Source organism: Alligator mississippiensis, chromosome 7 (assembly GCF_030867095.1).
Source record: "Alligator mississippiensis isolate rAllMis1 chromosome 7, rAllMis1, whole genome shotgun sequence".
Classification (NCBI taxonomy): domain Eukaryota; kingdom Metazoa; phylum Chordata; order Crocodylia; family Alligatoridae; genus Alligator; species Alligator mississippiensis.
Window position 1 is genome coordinate 9,766,100 of NC_081830.1, and position 24,649 is coordinate 9,790,748.

General features: G+C 44.1%; 1 protein-coding gene across 1 annotated transcript; it reads right to left on the reverse strand.

Moving 5' to 3' along the window:
• Window positions 1-4,805: 4,805 nt before the first annotated feature.
• On the reverse strand, window positions 4,806-5,762 carry LOC132251752 (olfactory receptor 6C74-like). The gene has a single exon (XM_059731680.1). It carries the CDS (start codon window positions 5,760-5,762, stop codon window positions 4,806-4,808), a length of 957 nt encoding a protein of 318 aa, XP_059587663.1.
• Window positions 5,763-24,649: the final 18,887 nt, after the last annotated feature.

Consider the following 24,649-nt stretch of genomic DNA (forward strand, 5'->3'; position numbering starts at 1 on the left):
TGCTCAGATTCACTCCAGGCATCTACTTACTAAGCAACAGGGTGATTCAGAGTGGAGCTGAGAAGATAATTTGTCTGCACTTATGTCCCCAGAGAGGCCCAATCTGATGGTGACTGGTTCAGGACAAAGCACAACACCTATGGGCTGCCATCTCTTCAAACATGCATTTGGAAGTCATGCCCTCCTTTTGCCTTGTGGCTAGGGCTCTGCCTATGAAGGTGGATTTCTGTCTCCTGAGACTGTGCAGCACTGTAAAACCCCAGGGAGTGTACTGCCCTGTATGTTCCTTACATACGGAAGAGGATTTTGAAATAGTTTCTAGAGTCTATGTAGAAAAGAAGTCTGATAAAGTCCTCCCATTCCCTGAATCTCACTAAAATTAACTGCAAGCAAACCTAATAGATTCAGTTACATATTGGACCTTTTACAAGATGGGTAGCCAGAAGCATTGATGATGATGGAAATGATAATGATGATGAAGCAAGTGTTGCCACACTCATGTTGGAAGCATGAGGGCCAGAAAGCCAGCAACAGGTAGAATGGTTAATGTCAATAAGACGGTGGGCAGCCAAAGGAGGGCCATAAGGGCATTCACAGATGATGCGGTTGGCTGTCTTGAAGACTGGCCTGGGACAAGGGCTATGGTAATTACATGGACAGAGGTTTGTTAGGCCTCTGCAGTGCCAGGGGTCTATAATTTGCTTACACCTGAAAGGGTTAATCCCTCAGCGTATTGGCCTGTGGTGTAGCCCACTACTATTAATGAAGGCAAACCAAAGTAAAGGTTAATAAGCAAATCTATATGATAAATCAAAGGTATCAACAATCATAACAACATGAACTAATCAACAAGCATTCAACATAACACTATGTACAAATACGTACAGAGAGCAAAACTGGCCTGTCACCAGCAGTGGCAGGCACAAGCATTGACACACACAGATCCCAGTCGGACAGAGGATTTCTATCCTTTCCTCCACCAATGAAGAGACCTCTCAGGGGAAGGTGAAACTTTACCTGTCTTATGTGGGGGAGCAAAGGTCAATATTTCCATTATAAATCAAGTATATCCTAGTGGACTTGTCCTTGTCCTGCACACACCACTCAGCACCCATACTCCCCGTCTCCCCACCGCCTCTCACACAGGGCACCTCTCACTTCTACCACACTGCAGCAGATTATTGTGGCACCATGTGGTAGACAAAGAGGCTCATTACATGTCTTTGAGTGCCTTTGTGTTTGCACATTATGAATCCATGGATATGATGCTTTAATTCACAGCAAGCCAAACTATACTATGTCCTAGGAGTTTTACCTTAATGCAGCAGAAGACTTTTAAAGCATCCAGAAACCTCACTCATACAAACAGTCACTCCATTGCAACACAAGAAAGGGCAAAAAATGTGGCATGTACAAGCACCCCAAGAGTCCAGGGCTGGGATTCTCAACCAGTTGACACAGGAGTACCTTGAGATCCTTTTGGGGGTGCCATGCAATGTAAGCAGTGGTGCGTGTGAAAACATAAGTGACAAAATAAACCAAGAGTTTTCAAATAGGAATCCATAGTGTTAAAATAATTCTACCCTGTTGTGGTATTTCTGGGTTCTTTGCAACAGAAGAATTGCTCCATTGTTTTTTTGTAGTCAAAAATCAAGAGCAAAGTAAGAGCTGACATTTTTTAAGGGGAGTCTGGAGTTTAAGCCTGTAGAACCACTGCTTTAGGGAATGGGTTCTAGAGCCTCCTCCCCTTGAGAGATTTTGAACCTACATTTCAGCAGAAGTTCCCTGAGGACCAGCCACAAGTTAGGCATTATCCAGTCTCCCTCTAGCTCTCCTCTTGAAATGCATCCACCACACCTTGCATTCATTGCATACAATGGATGAAGAGTAGCAACAAAGGCTACAACCATGGCACGCCTCCAAACCAGGAGACTGAACCATATCCCTGTTCACTTGTTCTCTTCCTTCTGGACTCTCTTTGTTGTCCAATGGGGCCTGCTTCACAAGGAGGCTTGTAGACAGATCTTTCCACAAAGGCTTATAGCAGCTTACAACAACAGGCAAACAACCCACAAGCTCTGAAAGGAGCAGACTTTCCAATCAGCATCACAGTCTTTTAAAATACTACCCAACCCAACCCAACCTACTTCACTTCCCTGCCTCTTAACTTTGGAGGGCAAATCCTCTGCCCATTCTAACTGTGCTTTCTAACCCCCATTCACCTCAAGGCTTACAAAACATAGTCCTACTTACCTCTAAAATGTATAAATCTCCCCTCTACCCCAACATAAAAATCATTAAATCAAAAAAAAAAATGACAGGGAAATAACAGAGACCCCCTCCATTCCTTCCTCTATCCCCACCAAAGAGGTATGCCACATGGTGCTTTTTAGCATCACCATTCATCCATGTCACAAGGCATCACCTTTACTAGAGGCTCCTTTCTGACCCTCTAGTAAACACAGCTTCCCTTTCTACGAAATGTCTCTCTTTCTTCCTTCCTCCCCTGCAGAGCAGATATACAACAAATATCTCCTGCTTTGCAAAGGCTGTAAAATTATCTCACTCTTTTGTTTCTTCTTCAAGATGGATTTCATTCCTTTATAAGTTGACGTTCTACTGTTATAGCAGGGAAAACCGATTATCTCATGTGTCTTTTCTTCTAGGAAAGACCCATTTAGATGTGATAGTTTTTACTCATGAATCTATTCATAGAGAGACATCCAGGAATTACTCCAACACTTACTCAGCACAAAAAGAATGAGAGAAGAATAGCCATGCATTTTAAATATGCATTTTCATCATCTCCAACAGCAGTCTTAAGTTGGACATAGACTTCCATTAATAATAAAAAATGAGTAATGAATTTAATTGGAAGGACAAGGCTCTTCACAATTCAGCAGCTGTTCTACCATCTACAGAGAAAAGATTCTCATCTGTCTTGTAGGTTAAATATCTATACAGTAGGCAAAGCAAGTTTATTGAGTGCAGACCTAATTACAGAAAAAAAAACATGAAGAAGCCATTGTAAAATACTGAACATGAGAACAATTAATTTTCTGAGTAAAGCTCTTCGTTTTTCCACTACTCCACTCTTTAGAAAGGGAAGTAGAACTAAAGCAGGTAAATGAGCCATGAAAGTGGCATTGGGGGGAAAGGGAAAATTACACATTTTTTAAACCCCACTCTCTCTTGGGAAGGAAGGAAATGCTGTAATGGAGAGGGACACTTCCATCTTTAGTGCTGGAGCCCAGTGCTAAGAGTGGGAGACACAGATCTGGGCCCTCACACAGGCCTGGCTGAACCTGTGTCCCAGCAAAATGATCCTATTACCAAGACATGGGTTAGGCATTATAAGCACACTCTCTAGCCCTCCATTTGAAGCGAATCCTTTGGATTTTGTGGAGAAATAACAAAACGGAGTGCAATTCTATAAAACGCATCTTGACCTGGGGGCTCTTAGGGTCCTGTGTCCCAGCCCCAGTGGTGCTCCTGTGTGTAGTAGTCATTCAGCAATGTATATAGGTGGCAGTAGGATAGCTTCTACGCCTTTGGTGACTCGCCCTTGTGGGCCTGGTGTGGTACGCTTTACCTTTACAAAGACATACAATGACCAACATGAAAACACAACAGAAGCCAGATCCTGTTCCATCCGGGAGAGTCAATGCGCTCTCCAACGCTAATGTGTAAGTCTAGGAGTATCGTTTGAACACATTGAGTCAAGCCACCTGCTGCGTTCAGGGTCTAGATTGGAAGGAAGTATTATCATGAACCCCTTTTGGAAAATAGAGGAGCTAGGGTTTGGGACAAGAAGGAATTTACTTACAGATACTCACCATGTCTCTGGAAGAGCAGGAAAGTGATACCAGATTCCTGTAATATCTAGTCAGGGTTTCCTTTTATGATCACTTTCCTTCCCAAAGCACCCGGCCTTTGGGAACCCTTTGAACACAGGACATTTCTAGTCCCCCCTGTCGAAGCATGGCCAGTTTTTGATTCTGCATGAATAATTGTCTTTTCCTTGTCAGGAATCTCCATCTCATTTTTTGAAGTCATGTTTCATTTCCATTTCAGAAGAGAAATATTTCAAAAATGTAATAATGCCTTCACTTGGAAAAAGAACTCTTTCAAACATGACCATTTTTTTTTTTAAAGAAGTGTACCGGGCGATTAAAACAACCAACAAAATGTGTCAGGACAGAAAAGTGAATAATAAAACACATGACTTAACTAGCTTGGAGGAAATGAAGCATATTCTTGTCATGGAATAAAAGATGTGTAAATGCAGAGATTAACAAAAGTATAAATGGATTTGAGCACCCCACTCCCAAGAAAAGCGAATGAAATCTCTGGGCTAAAACTAAAGCATGATCATGATGATGATGATGGCAAGCAGAGTAGACAGGATTCAATACTAAAGGACTATTAAAAAATGACATCATCTTGGTGGACCAAAGAGCTTCGTACACCTGAAAGGAAATGCTCAAAATGTACATTAATACTGTGGAATTTATTGTAGAGCAGGAGATCTCAACCCTGAGAAGTGTAGCAGCCATTTCCCATACTCACATATACGGTCCCCAAGGCTTTGGTCTTTCTGTAGGGCTATTGAAATTAAAATGTGTCCCGACAGAACTGTATACCATCAGTTTGATGACAAGTGACAATTTGACATCAAGCTCCTTACGGCTGGCACTTTCCTTACACAGAGTGAGAGATAGTAAAAGCATGACTAGATTACAGAAGAAGTGAGGGGGAAAGCCTGAAAGAGAGAGTAAGAGAGAGGTTTTACTGGGTGCCACTTGTCACTGCCCAAGGCATTGTGAATTCTTAAAAAACAGGATGGTGCAGCTGGCAGTGTTTCTCAAGGCCTCTTTAACTTGTTTGTTCCTCAGGCTGTAGATGAAAGGGTTCAGGAGAGAGGACACCACATTGTTGAGAAGAGCCACAGACTTGCTAAAATCCACCCCACTGCTGCCAGCAGGTTTAATGTATATGAAGATGCAGCTGCCATAGGTGATGGAAGCCACAGCAAAATGAGAGACACAGGTGGAGAAGGCTTTCTGCCTCCCTGATGCAGAGGGGATGCGCAGCACAGTGGAAAGGATGTTGATGTAGGAGATGATGGTGATGGCAAAAGTGCTCAGTATGCTGCCGGTGGCTAACAGGAAAATCATGAGTCTCAGCTTGTGGGTGTCTGTACAGGAAACATTCAGCACAGCCACAATATCACAGAAGAAATGATCAACTGAGTTGGAGGTGCAAAAGGGCAACTGGACTAGCAGAACGAGTGGAGTGATCACGTACAGAAAGCTGGTCACCCAGCAGCCCAGCACCAGCTGGCCACAGAACCGGCTGTTCATGATGGAGGCATAGTGTAGAGGCTTGCAGATAGCCACGTACCTATCAAAGGACATGGATGCCAGCAGGAAAAACTCTGCTGTTCCCACAGTGACATAAAAAAAGCACTCAGTAAAGCAGCCGGCCATAGAGATGGTCTTGGTGCCTGATGCCAGGTTGAACAAAGCCTTTGGGATGGCAGCAGAAGTTAAGCCCACTTCCACAAGAGCAAAGTTTCTGAGGAGAAAATACATGGGGGTCTGAAGGTGCCGGTCCAGCAGGGTGATGGTGATGATGATAATATTTGCCATAAGGGTCAAGAGATAGATGAGGAGTAGCACAAAGAAGAGAAGGATCTGCAGCCAGCGAACATCGGAGAGACCCAGAAGGACAAATTCTGTCACTCTTGTTTGGTTCTCCATTGTGATGGCTTGGTTCAAGCTCATCAAAATTCAAAATAAAGAAATAGAAAAACAGCAGCAGTCTGTGATGGTAAATTACCTACGGTCTACTACCAAAAGGTATATAACCCCTGTGTAACTCTTCTTTCAGGTATGTGTAACGCTGGAGATAGAAATTAATATGTTCCTTGTCTTCTGCCTTTGAAATCCATGCCTCACAAGGGAACTGGAGGTGGAGATTCTCATGCCCACAGCAAAAGGGCCCCCCTATTTCCCTCACTCATTTATAGTTTTCTACTTGTTTGGAGCACACCCCCCCCCCTCTTTCTACTAGTACAATTCTTCCTTTTGTGTTCATGGACTAATTACACCATTATTCCACTGGGACACTATGAAAAACACTGTGCTTGTTAATTATGAGATATGAGTTTCAGAAACTGTGCAACTTTCCTCCCTTTCTTAAAATGCAGCCAATACTTAGAGTTGAAGGAAAACATTCCCACTTGACTTATATGTTTATTATCTCTAGAAAATAGAATAGTTGTTCTTGGTGTCAAGGATGCTATTGGTATTGTGGGGTGGAAACCTCCTTGAACTATAGAATATGATACCGTTTTGCTGTCATGCAAGTACTATAAAAATCAGACATGAAGAGAGCATAAACATTGCTGTTATACTTATTGTTGTTTCCAGCTGCATAGGAAGAATTGCCATTTATAAAGCCTTACATCCCACTCAGTCTACTACACATCTATGGCTTTACACTCCATTCATCCCCAAAACTTCAACTGTAGCCTGGGGACATGATCTCCTTCAACCTGGGGAAGGAAAAAAAGCTCCTATTCTTTTATTATTCAGCCTAGCAGGCCTCTGGTAAGGTCAGGTGTCCCACACTGCAACCACAGAGCTCTCTCATGATGATAAAAGCAACCTTTCTGCAACTCTATGGACAGATCCTGTTGCACCCATAGATGCCCACACTCCCTCCCATCTCTCTGCAAGCAGCCTTAGCACAACCTGACGTTAATCCATCATGTTGCAGCTAGATTGATTCTGACAGCTATAAAGTGACCATATCTCCTGCATCACTGTATCCTTGTGATGGGCAACAACATTGGTATCACTATAAGGGAAAGCTGGTGTCCTCCCTCTTTTTGGAAGGGTGAAGACCTTTCCTACATTTTCTCAGTAGCCTCTGTGACTAAGGCACTTGCTCTAGAAGTGGGGAACTTGGCTCCTAGGCATAACAAATCCTGAGGAGCTTTAGACCTGCTATTTCCCACCTCAGAGGCATAAACAGGAAGTTTTCCACCCTGGGTGTTGATGGTGCTGGGACCAGTGCTGGCAGCCAGGCTGGAGCGGCTGCCACTCTTGTGCCTTCTCCAGGTTGGTGCCTGAGACAGTGCCCTACTAGCCTACCCACAGATAGGCTTCTGTCCTTCCTGCCCACACAATCCTTTTAACTTCCTGCCATGGGATTGCCAGGGCTGGAAAACTCTATTATGCTTTCAGGTTAAATTGGACCACTGTGCAGCCAAAACAAATGACTCATGGGCCCAACACAAGAGGAAGTCCACCGAGCTAGGGATTTCTGTCCCCTCTCTCCAAAGAGTTTATGCATTTTGTATTCAGTACACATGAAGTAAAGCCTTGGGGTTGCAAGATGCAGAACCCAGAGCTTTCTCATGCCAGGAGTAGTGCCCACCCTGCCAGGATCAGCATCCAGTTCTTATTTGTTTGCTCTTCACCCAGAATTATTTCATCCATAGTGTGAAAAGCCTTGCAACGTCCATACGTGAGACTAGAAGCAAGAACAGAGTGAGTGAACAGCTTGTGTGTCCATTCTTAGTGATTGAACCTGGATTACCACCTTGTTCCCAGGAACCCAATAGGATGTGGCAGTCAAAAGATTGCTCAGCCTCCAAGACTGAGAACCCCTCCCCGTGACTTTTCATTAGGGCCATGCAAAATGTTGCTGGCTGCTGTGTTTTGGCGCTGTTTCAACTTGTTTTGAGCTTGAAAGAACGAAACTGAAACGAAGCAAAGGGCTTCGAAATAGCCTCAAAATGAAATGAGGGCAGTCAAAACATTTTTAAACTTTAGAAATGTTTTGAGTTTCCAAGCTGAAGCTGGGCTTGCCTGCAGGGAAACAGAAAGTAAGGAGAGGGAGGGGGAACAGGGAGGAAAGACTGCTCCGATCCTGACTCTGACTGTTTGGCTGCCTGGGATGCTGCTGGTGCTACTGTGCTGCTTACTGACTTATTGCCTGTTGTCATTTAAAGTAGTGAACTGGACTGTGCTGTTTACTAACTTATTGCCTGTTGTCATTTAAAGTGGTGGACCGGATTGAGACTGGAGGGGAGGAGGAGACCTCATTGGGGTACACTACTGTGTCATGTAGAGGCCCCAGCACCAGCCTTAATACACATTCACATGCCACAAATTTTGCTTGTCAGCAGTTTGAGGTTCAGTTTCCCAGAAACCCTTGCACCTATCTCCTTGAAACCTGGCAGTCTTCATGGCCCCAGCAGGGGCCACCATGCCTGCAGTTTTCACCCTGCCCTGTGCCTTCACACTTACAAATTACATGAGTTTTGCTTTCAAGACTTTGAGGTGCAGTTTCCCAGAAAACCTTACATCTGTCTCCTTGAAACTTGGCAGGCTTCATGCTCTCAGAAGGGACTACCATCTATGCAAAGTTATAGGCAGTTTTGTGCTTCTGCATTATAGTCTAGGCACGAAACATCGAAACAGGGTCGAAACAGCAAAACAGTTTTGACAAAATGAAACAGAATAGCGGTTTCAAAATGAAATGAAATGAAACTTGAAACACTGTCCCATTGAAATGGTGAAATGGAAGTGGAAACGAAATGGTGCTATTTCACACAGCCCTACTTTTCAGTGTGGGCTAGAAGAATGACACAAGATGCTGGGACATTTTTGGCGGTGAATCTCCCTCTTCTTGAACCCCAATCTCCACGCTGCTAGACTGCAGGAATTACTTGAAATGGCTTGTGTAGAATGACCTCAGGTACAACTGCCCCAGTTGCAGTTCCCTCTCTGGTGGATTATGGAAGCCCACAGCTTCCCCACAAGACATCTAAAGTCTTTCCCTTTAGAAAGGCTTTTGATATGGTCTCCCACAACATAGTTGCAAGCAAGCTAAGGAACTACAGGTTGGATGTATGGACTGGAAAGTGGATAGTAAACTGGCTGCATGTCAGGCTCAGAGGGTAATAATCGATGGTTGAATGTCTAGTTGGCAGCCAGTATCAAGTGGAGTGCTGCAGGGGTTGTTTCAGAGAGAGTTTTGTTCAATTTCTTCATCAACAACCTGGGCGAGGAGATGGGGTGCACCCTCAACAAGTTTGCAGAAGACTCCAAGCTGGGGGGCAGTAGTAGATGAACTGGAGGTTAGGGCTAGGAATTTGAGAGACCTCAACAAATTGGAGAATTGGACTAAAAGAAATCTCATGAGGTTCTATAAGGACAAGCACAAAGTCCCACACTTAGGACAGACCAATCCCATGCACTGGTACAGGCTGGGGACTGCTGGCTCATATTCAGCTTCCTGTCTACAGTAACCCCCATGTCCTTTTCTGCAGAGCTGCTGCTTAGCCAGTCAGTGTGCCCTTGTAGTGAAGAAGGAGAATGGCATACTGGGCTGCATTAGCAGGATCGCTGGCAGCAGGCTGAGGGAAGTGATTCTTTGCCTCTATTCAGCCCTCGTGAGGCCACATCTTGGAGGACTATGTCTAGTTTTGGGCCCGCATCACAGGAAGAATGTGGAGAAATTGGAGAGAGCCCAGTGGAGAGCAACAGAAATGGTGAGAGGGCTGCGGCACATTGCTTCTGAGGAGAAGCTGAGGGAACTGGGCTTATTTAGTCATGAGAAGAGTAGACTGAAAGGAGATTGAATAGCATCCTTCAACTGACTTAAGGGTGGTTCTAAAGAGCATGGAGTTAGATGGTTCTCCATGGTGGCAAATGACAGAACAAGGATTCGAATTCAGCCTGAATCAGTGACAGTGATTCGAGTGGTTGATTCAAATCACTTTCCCTGATTTGATTCAGCTGAATCTGAATCTGAAGACTTGATGCTGATTCGGAGAATCAGCAATTTGAACATAGACACAGCTTTAAAAGTTTTTTCTTCATTCCTCGAGGTAGCATTCGCAGCTTATGATCTCTGGGATGGTGGGATGCATGGAGCATCTCACAGGAGTGCAGGGGAGCCCTCCACATGCTCGGTGGTGAACCCAGAAGTGGACCTAAAGTACTTCTGGTCCACTTCTGGGTCTGCCAGGGAGCACACAGGAGGCCCCCACTGCTCCCCCACTAGCTCAGCTATCGACTGTGGAGGCACCCTGGGTGCCCCCTACAGAATGAGGAGGCACCGGTCACCAAATTGGACAAATCTCTGCTGAATTGAATCAAGGACTGAAGCTTCACACAGCCCTAATATTTTGCATATCTTTTCGTACATCCAAAGTCATGACCGCATCATTTTTAGAAAGGTTTCAATGGGCTAATCACAAGTACATTTCCAAAGTAGAGCTTACCTTTGATGTGATGCCTGCTACAAGCACAATGACTATTCCTTCAAATTAGCTTAATTTTTTAAGGTAGCCTCTATTTATCCATAAATATCTAAGCAGACATGAATTTGGTGAACAACACACTAATAAATATAAACAAACTAATACATATATGCATATTAGTACATAATGCATATATGCATATTAGTATATACATATATGCATGTATTAGTACATGCATATATGTATATACTAATATATATACACATAAAACTGGTAATAAGAACAATGTGAACCAGAAAAAAATTTACACCAACGGGTTTTAGACAGCCAGACAGCTATGACATATTGAGTTTCAGTAGGACATGGGCTCTCTATTCCTATAGCTTTTCATTCAAGCCGGTAAAGAAATTTGCTTTCCCATGCCAAATCCACAAATTCTTGTGTCAGCACAGTATAATATGAGAAATCATGTGCCTAACACCAATGTCAGTGCTTTTCCAGATTAGCAACTGTCAAGTCACATGGAAAGATTTTTTTCCCCCTTCTCCTCTTTTCAGTCATGCCTACAAGGAAAACTTTCTGAACAGGTCAAGGGTGATTGGCAAAGCTCTGCAAGCCAGTTATGAATGCACCTTTTGAGGAACGTGACTGGGAACTAAATAATGGATGTTGAAAGCTTGACCCTATTACAGTCTGTGGTGAAATTCTCAGTGGTCCCAGATTCCTTTTGGGAAAGCATGGTTTAATCATACATGAATAATCGGGTAGGCAAAAGTGATAACTGAGCACATTTCTATATCTTGTATTACAGAGATGGTGACACTAAAATTTCTACTGGTGCCTTCTGCCTTTGTAAAATTAAAAATATAGGTCTGTTGAAATGTAGTCCTTTACATCAATGTCTCACATTTCAGCACTGTACAAGTGGGAGGAATTCAGTGTCGATCTATGTCCAGAGTATTCACGCCTTGGTTTTTACAATAGCCTTAGACCATTTAGAAAATACCTTACCCCTGAGGGCCTCTCTGACTTGCTTACTCCTGAGAGCATAGATGTAGGGGTTAAATAGCTGGGTCACCACTGAAGAGAGTAAAGAAATATATTTGTCAAAATCTCTCCCACCCAAGGGATACTTAAGCATGCAGAATTATGATGAACATATGACTATACACTAATGTACACACATAGATAACAGTGGCATTAAGAGGCAGGAAATGAGAAAGTGATAGAGAACCAGAAACCCCTCCACCCTAAAGGAAGGGATAGAAACCCAAACTTTCCCCTTCCAGTGAGAGTGAACTACAAACAAACACCCTGTGGCCAAATCAGGTTCAGTCTCTGCCTCCCTGGAGATGGCCCAGTTCTACTCAAGTTCCCCTTGAAGGACACTTGCCAGACTGCAGTGTTTGCATCTTGGCCTATAAGCTTCAAAACTCTTCATATCCTGAATATTGTCCCAGCACTGTCTCCAGTTCTGGGCTCCTAGGAACACTCCTGGAAGGCCGGGTTCCTTTTCCTCATGGATTCCAATGGAGCCTAAGCCCACCCTTTCCTAGGCTTCTTGTTTTGGGGGCTCTCTGTATTACACTTTCCCTTTTTGAGGTTGCATGGGGGAGGATCACTGTGCGTACCTCCAAGGCACATACTCAGCCACATAACTGCATTTTGGGACTCTTAGGCACTGCACAGGATTCTGTTTCAGCCTCATTTGATTCTGTTTCCCTCATTTGATTCTGTTTCCCTCATTTGACTTCCCACTGGAAGAGCCACTCTATGCACCTTCCAGTGGGAAGTCAAATGGGGGAAGTCAAGAAGAATCCACTCATGTTGTATCTCGGGATTCTTGAGCATTTTGCATGAAAGAATCACTGGGCATGTCTACACGTTACCCTATATCATTCAAAAGGAAGGACTAAAGCAGGGTGAAGTAACAGCATCGCCATAGGACAATGCAGAGATACTCCCACTGAGTAAAAACCTTTGATAGCAGGGGCAAGAACCCAAAATTACTTATTGCTCATGTCTATAACCATTGCAATGGGCCCTGGAATCAGGGACCCTTTTCTTTATTCCACGCCCGTGGCCCATGTTGCCATCCTCCCTGATGTAAAGGGCCAGATAAAGTAAAAAAAAAGAAGGGAAGCAGGGCCAAAGAAGAGAAGACGTAGGTCTGGACTGTGCAACAAAACGTAGAAGAATTATACTCCAAAATACTCAAATCAGAAAGGTATTCAAAATACCACTTTCCCTCCAATACTGGGAACATTTACCAGTGACTGGCGTAGTAAAGCCAAACCCAAATTGGCTTTCAAACTGCTAGCTCAGATGCTGGTAGTAGAGTACCAAGAGCAAAAAAAGGCTGGGTGTGATCATCTAACCCCTCTGAAAAGCTGAGAGAGTATGGGGGAAATGAAAGCAACCTATGCTTCATTATGTGATAGCCACATAACAGCGACTAAATGATAGATCATAAAAAACAGGAGTTTGATATATTCTCCATCTCTTGATGCTCTTCCATGAATATTAGATGCGTTTATGGGAGAAGGCCTTTCACAAGGCAAAAATATTTTGGCACAATGCTGGAGTAACTGGGGCATACTAGATGGCCTGTATTATACCAGAACTCAGAATGAACGGTTTCATGGTTTTCTCTCCATAATGTCTATGAACATATAAAACTGGATATACAGATTCCAATTATTCCCAATAAAGAAGATAACTCAAGTCCCATATTCAATGAAAGTAAAATTTTCCATGATGGCAGTGACAGTTCAGGTGGACTTCAATCCTGCAGTGTTGAATGCTCCTACCTTATGAAAACTGCATTTTAGAAAACCTCCTATTCCAGGCATCTTTCAGGGCCTCTTTCACCTGCTTGTTCCTCAGTGAGTAGATGTAGGGATTAAAGACTTGGGTCACCACCGTATAAAAAAGTGAAGTGATTTTGTCATACTTCTGGCCACCCCGCTGAGTTGGTCGAATGTACCTGAAGATGGAGGTGCCATACAAAATGACAACCACCACGAGGTGAGCGGAACAGGTGGAAAAGGCTCTTTTCCTGCTGGTGGAAGAGGGCATATGCAGAATGGTAGAAATGATACGACTATAGGAAACAAAGGTAACTGTTAAGGTACTGAGTAGGGTAATGACAGCTGTAATGATGCACATTAATTCCATATTTCTTGTGTCTGCACAGACAAGTTGGAGCAGTGGGGGAGCATCACAATAGAAATGATTTATAACATTGGGGCCACAAAATGGCAACTGGGCAAAAATAACACCTGGAGGAAACATCATGACAAAACTCACTACCCAGCAGCCCAGCACCAGTAGGAGACAGGCTCTGCTGTTCATGATGGTGGCATATTGCAGCGGGTAGCAGATGGCCAAGTAGCGGTCAAAGGACATCATAGCCACATGGAAAAACATACAAGTGCCCAGGAAGAAAAAGAAAAAATTCTGAAGCAAACAGCTAGCAAAGGGAATTGCTTTTGCACTCTTCAGGAGACTGTAGAGGAACCTGGGCATGATGGTGGAGGAAAAGAAGATTTCCAAGAGCGCAAAGTTCCCGATGAAGAAGTACATGGCAGTGTGGAGGCGACGATCCACCAGGGTGATTGTGATGATGACAAGGTTGCCTGTTACAGTCAAAGAGAAGGTCATTAGGAGAAACAGGAAGAGGAAGACCTGCAAGCGGTGGTCACTGGCGAGTCCCAGAAGGATGAACTCTCTCACGGTGGTATGATTCATCGTTTAAGGCAAACCTTGAGAAAGGATATTAAAAATACCCTCTTAGACATAAGAATTGTGCATAAGGACAAAGCTTTTTGCACACTGGGGCATAACAATCCATAGAAAAATGGCTTTCAGAATGAGTTTGATTCCAGGACTTTTCAAATCTATTTGACATAACTTGTTACCATGACCTACCAAACAGCATCCCACATGAAGGGGAGAGACAGAATTCATAAAAGAGAATCAGAAAGACAGATTCCCAAGGAGTGAATCACTGACACCTGATCCTACCCAAGTAATTGCCCATCTGCCTCCATGCTGCTCTCTCACACCAGATGCCCCAGTGCTGAAAACAATGGAATGGCTCTGGCTTCTCCCTAGCTCTTGGATGCATAGCAGACAGCAAAGTTGACACTTCTGAGGCATTCAAATAGAAAGCAGAGTAAATAAGCCCCTGTGATCCCCATGCTCGTGCGTCTTGTCTGGAAGTCATACCTGAAACAGTCCTCTGTAGCTAGGTTGGCTACTTGTGTACTGTACGGAAGTCTGTGATGGAGAAATGTACCTTAGATAACTGTCATTTGAGAGAGAGGTTTTCAGATTTATTTTAAACTCTTGGTGCACTTGGGTGGATGTCTGGTATGTCAATGTTGATGAGTTTCAGGTTTGGATGGTTTCCCTTACATGATACTTGGCTTCTTCCAGTTTCCCCCCAGCACTGACTGCCTTCAATGCATTAAGTGAGAACATATATTGGCTGGCTCACTTCAGTGTCTGAGGGGCAGTGTTATAAGAGTGACCCAGAGGAGGTGAAAATGAAGAGAGAGACTCCTATTGAACCCAGCCAACTTGATTCAGTGCCACAAAGCAATAGTACTACTTACAAATGTAACGTTGTATAGGGACCAAGACACAGATGTGTCTTAAATGTCCAGTCTGCAAACAGGATGTAGAACAGCTTCAGTTCTTTCCATGCATCTCTGCAAACCCTTCCCTCCTCAGAAAAATCTGCTTCTCACCATATTTCTCCCAGATATTAATTCCACAGGACAGGACGGTCCCCTGATCCTCATTATTAGCCATCCTGAGCCTGACCTCGGTAATCTACAATGTAGGGTAGGAACAAGCAATCATGGGGTTCCTCCCAGTCCGCTTTGGATGAGGGATTCTTTTTTTTCTTAACTTTTTCTTTCAAGGTTTCCTATAGGAATGGGTTTCTCTCTCTCAGGTGAGAAAACCTTACTCGTGCCATGCCCTTAAAAAAAAAAAAAAAATCTGGAAAGGTGCCCCAGTGCCCTACTTACAGCACAGGAAAGTAGAGCTGGAAAGGATTTCACAAGATCATCTAGTCCATCTGCCTGCTCACTGCTTCTTCAGACTGCTTATCGCAGTGCTGAAAATCTTCTCATTCCCATCTTAGCCTTCCCTTCCTTATGCATCTCAATCATGGTATTTTTTCCTTTTGTTTTTGTCTCATTTTACACACAGAAATAGAGAGAGGAGTAGCAATCAGATCTGCCTGAGACAGTGTTTTCCAGACTTTAAAATGAAGCGCTAATTGGAGCCTCAAGAGAAGCAGTGACCTGCAACATGAACAAGTCTCTCCTCGAGATTCTTCAAAACATAATCACTTCAGACTGACATCCCAGAAACAATGCCCCAATCTTCAGCATCTCACTGGTGAGGGAAGGCCTGAAATACAGTGAAAACACAAAATAAAGAAATAAAACGAGCATTGAATATAGCAGAACATAGGGACATCCCTATGGCCAAATCATCCATCCTTTTTTTTTTTTTTACTTCTCATTTATAAAGGTTTTGGTGCATGGGATTCTTGTGTCTCTGCCATGCTCAGACCCCTGAGACTAATTAGTTAATTATCCCTCTGGAAGATGATCTAAGTAAACACTTCTGCTCTTTTTTTCCCTCAGAAAGTTTGGGACAGGATAGCACCAAGTTCAGTTTCTTTTCTCATCATGGACAACAAGATGAGTTTGGTCACCATTTCCCCTTTTCTTTCTTTTCATGGCAGGACTTGGAAAAGCAGCAAGAAACCTGGCTGCAATCAAGTGCCTTGGGAAGATAGGTGGCTTTGGGGTCAAATCCTGGAGGAGGGCTCAAGAAATGAGAGTTAAACTCCGGGTATTCTTCATGGCCTTAGCCATGGGATTCATAACTGGATATGTAAAGGGGTTTAGGCATCATTCTGCTCAGCATTGAAAGGAATATAGTGGTGGAAATCCAAGGGACAGAACCAGATTGGTAAAACGGTTCTCTTTCTTCAGAAAAGTGAGCTAGAATACCTCCATTCCCGCATGACGAACCTCATTAGATACCTAAATATTAGCCTGGAAACATCCTTAGGTGCCTGAGCTTGGATTCCTAGGTACACATAGAGACCTTGTAGTTTAAGAAGGTAGGCATGACAATCACGTCACCTCCCTTAAAATGTAAATCATGAGGAAGAGTAGTGGTGTTCAACTTGCGGTCCATGGGTTGCACCTGGCCTGCAAAGCCCACCACTAGCATGAGCTCACTCACATGTCAGCATTACTCTTGCCAGAGATTTACACACACAGCTAGCTCTTGGAGCTCACTGGCCTTTCAGAGTGGGCACCAGAGCCCCAGGGATGAGTGCCATGGGAGTGAAGAAGTGGTGTCAGCATTCACCCCCTGGCTTCAAACCTGCATGAATGTGGTGGCTTCAGCCAGAACCCATCTCAACAGCTGGTAAGCTCAGAGAGTGACCTGATCTCACAGTGCTCTGTCATTGCTTTTCTATGTGACACTCAATCCATTTCTGATTTTAAGTTTTGGCTCTCTGGTGTTAAAAAAAATGTCACTTTCACTCAAAATTTAAGGAACATACCACAAATGCATTATAATGTGAATTGAGGGAACTGGGCTTATTTAGTTTAGAGAAGATGAGACTGGGAGGGGACTTAACAGCCTTCAAATACCAGAAGCGGGGTTTGAAAAAGGATGGAGATGGACTATTCTCAGTGGCGGCAAATGACAGAACAAGGAACAATGGTCTCAAGTTGCAACAAGGAAATTTTAAGTTAGATATTAGGAAGAATTTTCTCACTAAGAGGGTAGTAAAACACTGGAACAGGATACCCAGAGCGGTGGTGGAAGCCCCATCCTTGGAGGTATCTAGTTGGGGATGATTCTGCTTTGCTCACAGGGTTGGTCTAGATGATTTAATGATTCTATGAACATAAGCAGTGCCATACTGGGCTGGATCAATCATGGATGGTTTAGAGGGAAAGCATATGAACAGGGTAAATCTAGAGAGATCTATCCACGGTCATTACCTTCCTGACATGCACCATCTCTCCTTTAGCGATGCCAGGCGAGACAGTCATGAATGTTGTATTTGAACAGAACAGAAAGCACTTTAATGGTGGAGTATCCTGTTTCTTGAGAATGACCTCCCTTTGGAAGGACACAATGCCAGATGTTCTAAAACTAGCCATTGTCTGGTCCTTACTGAAAAATAATCTCCGGATGCTGATTCCCTGTCTCCAACTGCCCCTTTGTGAGGCAAGTCATTGAACAGGTGATCTTCTGACTGCCCATCACAGACCAAACTTGTACATCTTCCTTTTTATTTGGCCAGGCTTTTAGCACCTGGGGTTCAATTTGGGGGTATTGTTTGGGGAACTGTTTTATCAATTACTCTTGAATTTTATATTTTATCTTTTGGTGACTTATGTTGTAAGCCTGTGCGAATAGGGAAGTATTCAATTTGGATTTGGATTTGACTGATTTAGAGGCCAGCGATTTGATTTGGAGACTCAGATCTCTGTTCTGAATTGATTTGGTTGAATCAGCTTTGGAAGATTCGGCACCGATTCGGAGATTTGGCCATAGAGTGTATTGGGGAATCACTGAAATACTTATACATTGTCATTTTTTGGCTGATTCAGATTAAACTTGCAGGGATGTTAGCCCCTTTTCAGGGAATGAAGCTTGCCAGCTTTCAAGGAGATAGGTGCAGGGACTTCTGGGAAACTGCACCTCAGGCTGCCGAGAAACAAAACTCGTGACATGGGTGGGTGACACTGTGTGTGTGTTAAGGCGTGCCCTCACTGGCACTGGGGCATCTACATGACATGGTAGTGTGCCCCAATGAGGTCTCCTCCTCCCCTAAAGCCTCAGCTTGGTCCACCACTTTAAATGACAACAAGTATAAAATAACTTAGTGAGCAGCAGCACAGTAGGACCAGAAGCATCTCAGGCAGCCAAACTGTGGAAGAGCCTTTCTTTCCTCTCCTGCAGGAGCTTCTCCTCCAGCCTGTGTGTTAAGGTGCACCCTCACTGTGTGTCTGTGTGTGTGGTGAAACCCGCCCAGTTTTTTCTTTTTTTTATATTTATTTTAAAATGCATTCCCTCCCCTTCCCCAAACATTTCTGACCTTTTCTCGCCCTCTCTTTTCCCTATAGATAAGTATAAGTGATCTCAGACTTAGGGTAAGCTTTAAACATTTTTATTTTGGTAGCAAGTTTTTGGTTTTGGATATCCACTGTTTTATATTGTATTATTATTAGGTTTGTATTGATTCTTACTGTTGTATATTGTATTATTATTATTTTTGTATTGATTTTTATTGTTTCATAGGGATAGTGTATGGTTTAGGCCTGTGTTTGTAAATGAACCAAAGTCATGACAAGTTTCCATGTCTCTTGGGGTCTTGTGTTGGCAGCTGAAGGGTCAGCAGCAGGCAGTATGCATAGATGGCATAAATGGCATATAATGTGATGGTGGTTATGGGTCTGTACTCGAAACAGGGCAGGGAACTAGGTAGAGGACAGGAGCAATAGCAGCAGAGACTGGTGAGTGAAGGAAAAGCCTAGGGAATACAAGGGTCCCAGTGGAGGGCAGAAATATGCTAGGGCAGTGGTCTCTAACCTTTTAAAGTAGGAGATCACCTTTGGCATTTAAAAGCAAACCAAGATCTACCATGTGGAGCCACTGCCACACCCCTCCCCCTCAGCAGGTAAGTCTGTGGGGAGGGAAGTGGAAGGCAGATCGAGGCAGAGGGAGAAAAAGTATTCAGGGCTGCACCTGCCCAGCAGGAAAATTCCACCTGGCTGGGGCCCCACTCAACTTGCCCCTGCCCCAGCCTCTCTGCCACTGTCCCTCACTGCGGGGGCCTTAATTTAGCCCCTACTCTTTCCCTCCCCCACACACTGACCTTCTGGGATGGGTCACGCATGTGGATGCACGCAGGCACTCAGCCCCCCCACCCCAGCCTTGGATTGGCTCCAAGAGGCTCCGAGATCTACTGCGAGAGGCTCCAAGATCTACCAGTGGATTGAGATCCACTGGTTGCTGACCACTGGGGTAGGGACAGTTGCAGTCAGCAGCTGGAATGGGGAGCAGAGGGGAACCAACCAAACAGAGCCCTCAACAGCTGGCTAAGCAGCTGGGTGGGACTCTTGAGGGATGTCTGGGCGAGGGAAAGCCAGATAGCAGACCAGGAAATGCCCTTACACCTCATGGTGGTAGGCATTCAGCCTTGATGTACTGCCCAGCAGGAGACAGCCACTTCCCCTGGCTCAGACCCTGCAGTTGGACTAGGGGCATGTACACTGGCATCCTGTGCCATTTCGAGGTGCTGAGTGACTGGGTCTGCATACTGCAGGACTGGCAAGGGGCATATTCCAGGTGCTACCTCTTTGGCCTGCTGCAGGGCAGGAAGGTGTCCTACCCCACCCTTGTCACTCTCTTGGTGCCCCTCCATGACTTTATGAGCAGGCATCACATGTACCATTATACATATGATAGTAGTCAGCAAGAGCTGTCATGAGTTCACCAGTATTGGGTCCTGCCTCCAGACATAATGCCTCCTTGTGACCCCACTCATCCCTCCTCTGGTCATACCTCTATTATGAGCTCTCACTCAGAGAGCTGCTAGGTAAAGGAGATCCATCTGTATTATGCTATGCCCATCTGCCACCATGTTGCCCGTTCCCAACCAACAGGGCATTTGTTAGGCTTGCAGCAACAGTCAGTTTGGGGCTCTGGCCAGTGAGTGAGGGATCTGCCCTCATAGCCACCTCGGTTTTGCATTTGCACAGGGGAACAAGGCTACCTCCTGTAACCAACACATCTCACACCCTTGTGCATTCAGAAAGTGTGTGATCACCCATTTCAAGAAACACAGACATATAAATGAATTCAATTTTATTTGTGGAGCAGTAGGCAATTTCTGCACACCCTTTATCTCCTGCTAGCTAGCTAGCAAATAGATCTGTGTGAAACGGCTAGTATTCACTTCAGATTCAGATTCAGCCAATTCGGGGGACTGCAATTCGATTTAGTGATTCAAATCACTGTCCTGAATTGATTCGGTTGAATCTGTTTCGGAGATTTGGCTGCTGCCAAATCAGCCGAATCTCCAAATCACACAGGCCCCACCCCTGTCTACTCTTCCAGCCCTCCCCCGGCCCCAGCTCCTGGCTATTTGAAAAAAAAAGTCCCCGCTCACCGACTGCTGCAATGTGTGTGGAGATGATCCCCGCTGCCCCCCACTTTCCCCTGCTGAATGGGGGGTTCTGTTATGCCTCGCCTCCTCTGTCCCCTACTTACCAGCATGGAGTCTGAGTCCAGCTCCCTGCTGCAGCGAGTAGGGACTGCCCAAATCACCAAAACTCTCTATCTTTTCTGAATCAATTTGGAGAGCTTTGAATCAATTTGGACCTTTTCATTGTTCTCCTGATTTGATTCAGATTCGGAGATTCGGATGCCGAATTGGGCCGAATCTCCTCCAAGTCGAATCAGCACCTGAAGCTTTGCACAGCCCTACTAACCAGCTGCTTCCCAACTGAGGGATCTTCTCCCAATTCCCAACTCCCTCAGTCTCCTGTCAGGGATTAACTCTAAGTCAGAACTTTAGTCACTAGAAAAGTTGATGCCAAAATGAAGTACAACCATGTGCAGAGATGTATTGTGGAGCTGGTGGTTGATCTCTTCTAATTGTGAAGCCTGCATGCATCTGGTGCCGCAACTCTGAAAATTACAACCCCAAGAAGGCAAGCAGGACTTTCCTGTACGTTGTATTCCTCCCAGCAGAGAGTTTCTCTAGATGAGGATGAGAAGGCAACCACAAAGGAGGATAGAGAGCACTTTTGTGACTGAACTCAAGTCTGTAGAAGTTGGACATGGAGACAGAAGAAGCTGTCACTGAGCAAACCAGTGAGAGAGCCACATATGAAACCCAGATCATTCAGGCAAATTAATGAACAATCCCATTCACCTTACTCAGAAAACAATTTGGCAAATGTTTTCTGAAATAGTAAGGGGAGAAAAAAGTTTTTTAAAGTCTTGCCTGTTTCCCAAGCATTCTGAAGGGGAAATCACAGTGGCTTTAATTTACTTTATTGCAAAAATCTCCAGGAAATCTTGGTTGCTAACTGGTCTCTGGGGTCACAGCTAATGGGGGAGAAAGAACTTCCATATCACAACACTTATAAAGGAGTACCTGATAAAAAGAGGAGGGGTATATGTTTGGGGCAAAGCCATCTAAGTGGTTTTGTTCTGTAGCGAGGCACTGATCCACACACTTAATGAGAACATTTTCATTTGGTAACATCTAGGAGAAGGGGCATGTGTGGAGAATGTCTATTGCTTGTTTAGTTTTCCCTGTATTTCTTCTTTCCACCATCACATGCTGTGACTGAGGCTTAAGGGATGATGCTTCAAGTGTTTATGACCAGAAGAAATTGCCATTTCTCATAATTACTGCAAGGCTTTTGTTTTGTAGTAAGAGTTACACTAGTGCAGGGAAGCTCGGGGTCCTATCATAATCCACCAACAGTCTCCCTCCTCCCCAAATTTCTGAGTTTTATATTCATTCTGATTTTTCTGATCCTGTTCAGGTGAGAGTCAGACTGAGGAGCAGAAGATAACAGTGAGGAAGTTACGGGATGTGGAGGGAAGGACACCTCAGGTACTTTTCCTACTAATATATGTAGTACACACTAGCTGTGAGATGCCTGGATACATGTGATGTAGGAATACTTCTACAAGAAATGTATCTGCTGAATTTTGATGTCAGCTGAGAAGAAATCACACTGTTGCTGTTGTTCTACGAATCCTCATTATGGATAGCGGGGAAATAGGTGGTGGGTTTCTTTTATTTTGGGGTAGTTGTGTGTCAAGTTATTTAAAGATTGCGGCAAGAAATGTTAAAATCCAAATTTATGGCAGATATGACTTTATATGGGTTTCCCTGGGGATTAAGCTAGTTGTGGCACAGAGTAAGAAGTGGTGATTAAAAACTTGGATATTTAGAGCATGGAAAGTAAGGCAGAAGCTTATTTCTAGAGCTGTTCAGAAATGAGGATATATTTTGTGACATCATTCTACTTCTCTTTCTTTTTCCTGTACGTCTCTGTGTTCCTCCGTTTAGTTATCCAAGCTGCTTGATGTGCTTTATTTCAGTTGTCCTAGAAAGGTTTTAAGGACTTGAAAGTGTGTTAGTTACTTATCTCCCTTCGAAGAAGGTCACTCATCATCCTCATACTCTGTAAGCACTCTATATTATATTCTGCTGTTGTTTCTGTTGTATAATGTTTTTCAGTTGATTTTTCCTTTTTAAGATGAGCCATAAATGTAACTGTATTAAAATGAATACAACCCATTCCTTTGTTTGGGACATTAAGTCATGAGAATAATTGAGGAATTTGCATAGATGCCTTGATCGCCTTGAATTATTTTGGTGGAACAAGACAAACAACAGGCCAAATCCCATTTTAATTTGATCCACATAAGTGGCACTTCTATAAGCTGTCTAAATATAAATGTTGGTGTACCTGCCTTTTTGGGATCTCACTTCCACCTCTGGCAGAAATGGATTGCCTCTGGCAAATTGATTGAAATGGCCTGGAGTGCTGGTGTAACCATGATGGTGTGTGATGGATATGTATGAGAGACAAGGCTTTTTGTGATAATTTTTATTGGACCAACAATTCCCTGTAAAGGAGGGGTCCCAGGTTCTGCTCCTTGCCCCTGCCACCAGATTTGGGTGGAAACTCACCTGTTATTAAGGCTCCAATGAATGTTAAATGTTACATACAGAAAAGCCAATGGACAGACCTTAGAGTACAGGACTTGATCCCTTCTGAAGCAGTGCTCATCACAACTGAGCTACAGCCCTGTTGGCTTGATCTTTACCTCCTTAATTATCATTACTGTCAGATGACCTGATTAGGAATGTGGTTAAGTTTTACAGGAAACATTGTTTCTATTTAAAAAAAAAAAAAAATCGGTTGAAGCAGAGAATGAAATACTTATTAATGTTGTCTTGGAAGTCTACCATTTGAAAATTTCCAGTCCATTTATAGAGGCAGTCAAAATGGAGCATTTTTTCAATGTTTTATGCTTAATACGGCTTTCTGTCTCTCTGCAATATAACTAAGCATCCACATATGCTTCTCTCAGTAGCAATTATCTGTGCCCTTTTTTGCCTACCTACCTATCTCTTTATTGCTGTCCATATGCTTAGTTGCCGGTGCCCTAAAGAGATTTTCTTTTAAAAATACGTTGGCCAAATGTTTATGGTGCAAAGATCACATGTAGGGCATCTAAGCCTGCTTATTCAAACAACCTGTCTCTAGACACTTGATTCTTCTTTATAGATCTGGTTTTCGTGACCTATCTACAAACACAAGCCTCATGACTGCTTCTAGTTTTTCAAATAGATTTGCATTGATTTCTTTAAGGTGAGCTGGAAGTGATGAACCGTACTGCAGTTGAGGAGTTCATTTTGTTAGGACTGACCAGCGACCGGAATTTAGAGATGATCCTGTTCACCGTTCTCCTCATCATCTTCCTCCTCATCCTGCTGGGAAACCTCGCTGTCATCAGCATCACCTTGGTTGACCACCGCCTCCAAGCCCCCATGTACTTTTTTCTCCGGAATTTCTCCCTTGTGGAGATTTCCTTCACCTCCACATTCATGCCCAGGACCCTTTACAGCCTCCTAACAGGGAGCAAAGGCATATCCCTCCCTGGTTGTTTCTTGCAGTTGTTGCTATTCTTCTATTTGGGCACCTGTGTTGTTTTCCATGTGGCAATGATGTCCTTTGACCGCTACGTGGCCATCTGCCGCCCCCTGCATTACTCTTCACTCATGAACAGCAGGTGTTGTGTCCAGCTGGTGCTGGGCTGTTGGGTGGCAGGGTTGCTCTTGATTTCCCCCCCCACCATTAAGATTGTCCAGTTGCCCTTTTGTGGCCCAAATGTCATAAACCACTTCTACTGTGACACTGCCCCCTTGCTTGAGCTCTCGTGTGCGGACACGTCCTTCATTGAAGTCATGATGTTAGTTGCAGTTGTAATCATCTTAATGGGGACTGTAACAGCAACCGTTGTCTCCTATATTTGCATCATTTCAACCATTTTGTGCATCCCCTCTTCTGCAGGCAAAAAGAAAGCCTTTTCTACCTGCTCCTCTCATCTCATGGTAGTTATAATACTGTACTGCAGCTCCATCTTCAGGTACATCAGGCCAACTCAGAGAGGGGGCCAGGATTTTGACAAAAAGGTTTCCTTTCTCTACTGTGTGGTGACCCAGCTCTTCAACCCCTACATCTACACGCTCAGGAACAAGCAAGTCAAACA

Coding starts and splice junctions, on each gene's coding strand:
- LOC132251752 (XM_059731680.1), bottom strand. CDS start 5,762: ATGGAGAACCAAACAAGAGTGACAGAATTTGTCCTTCTGGGTCTCTCC.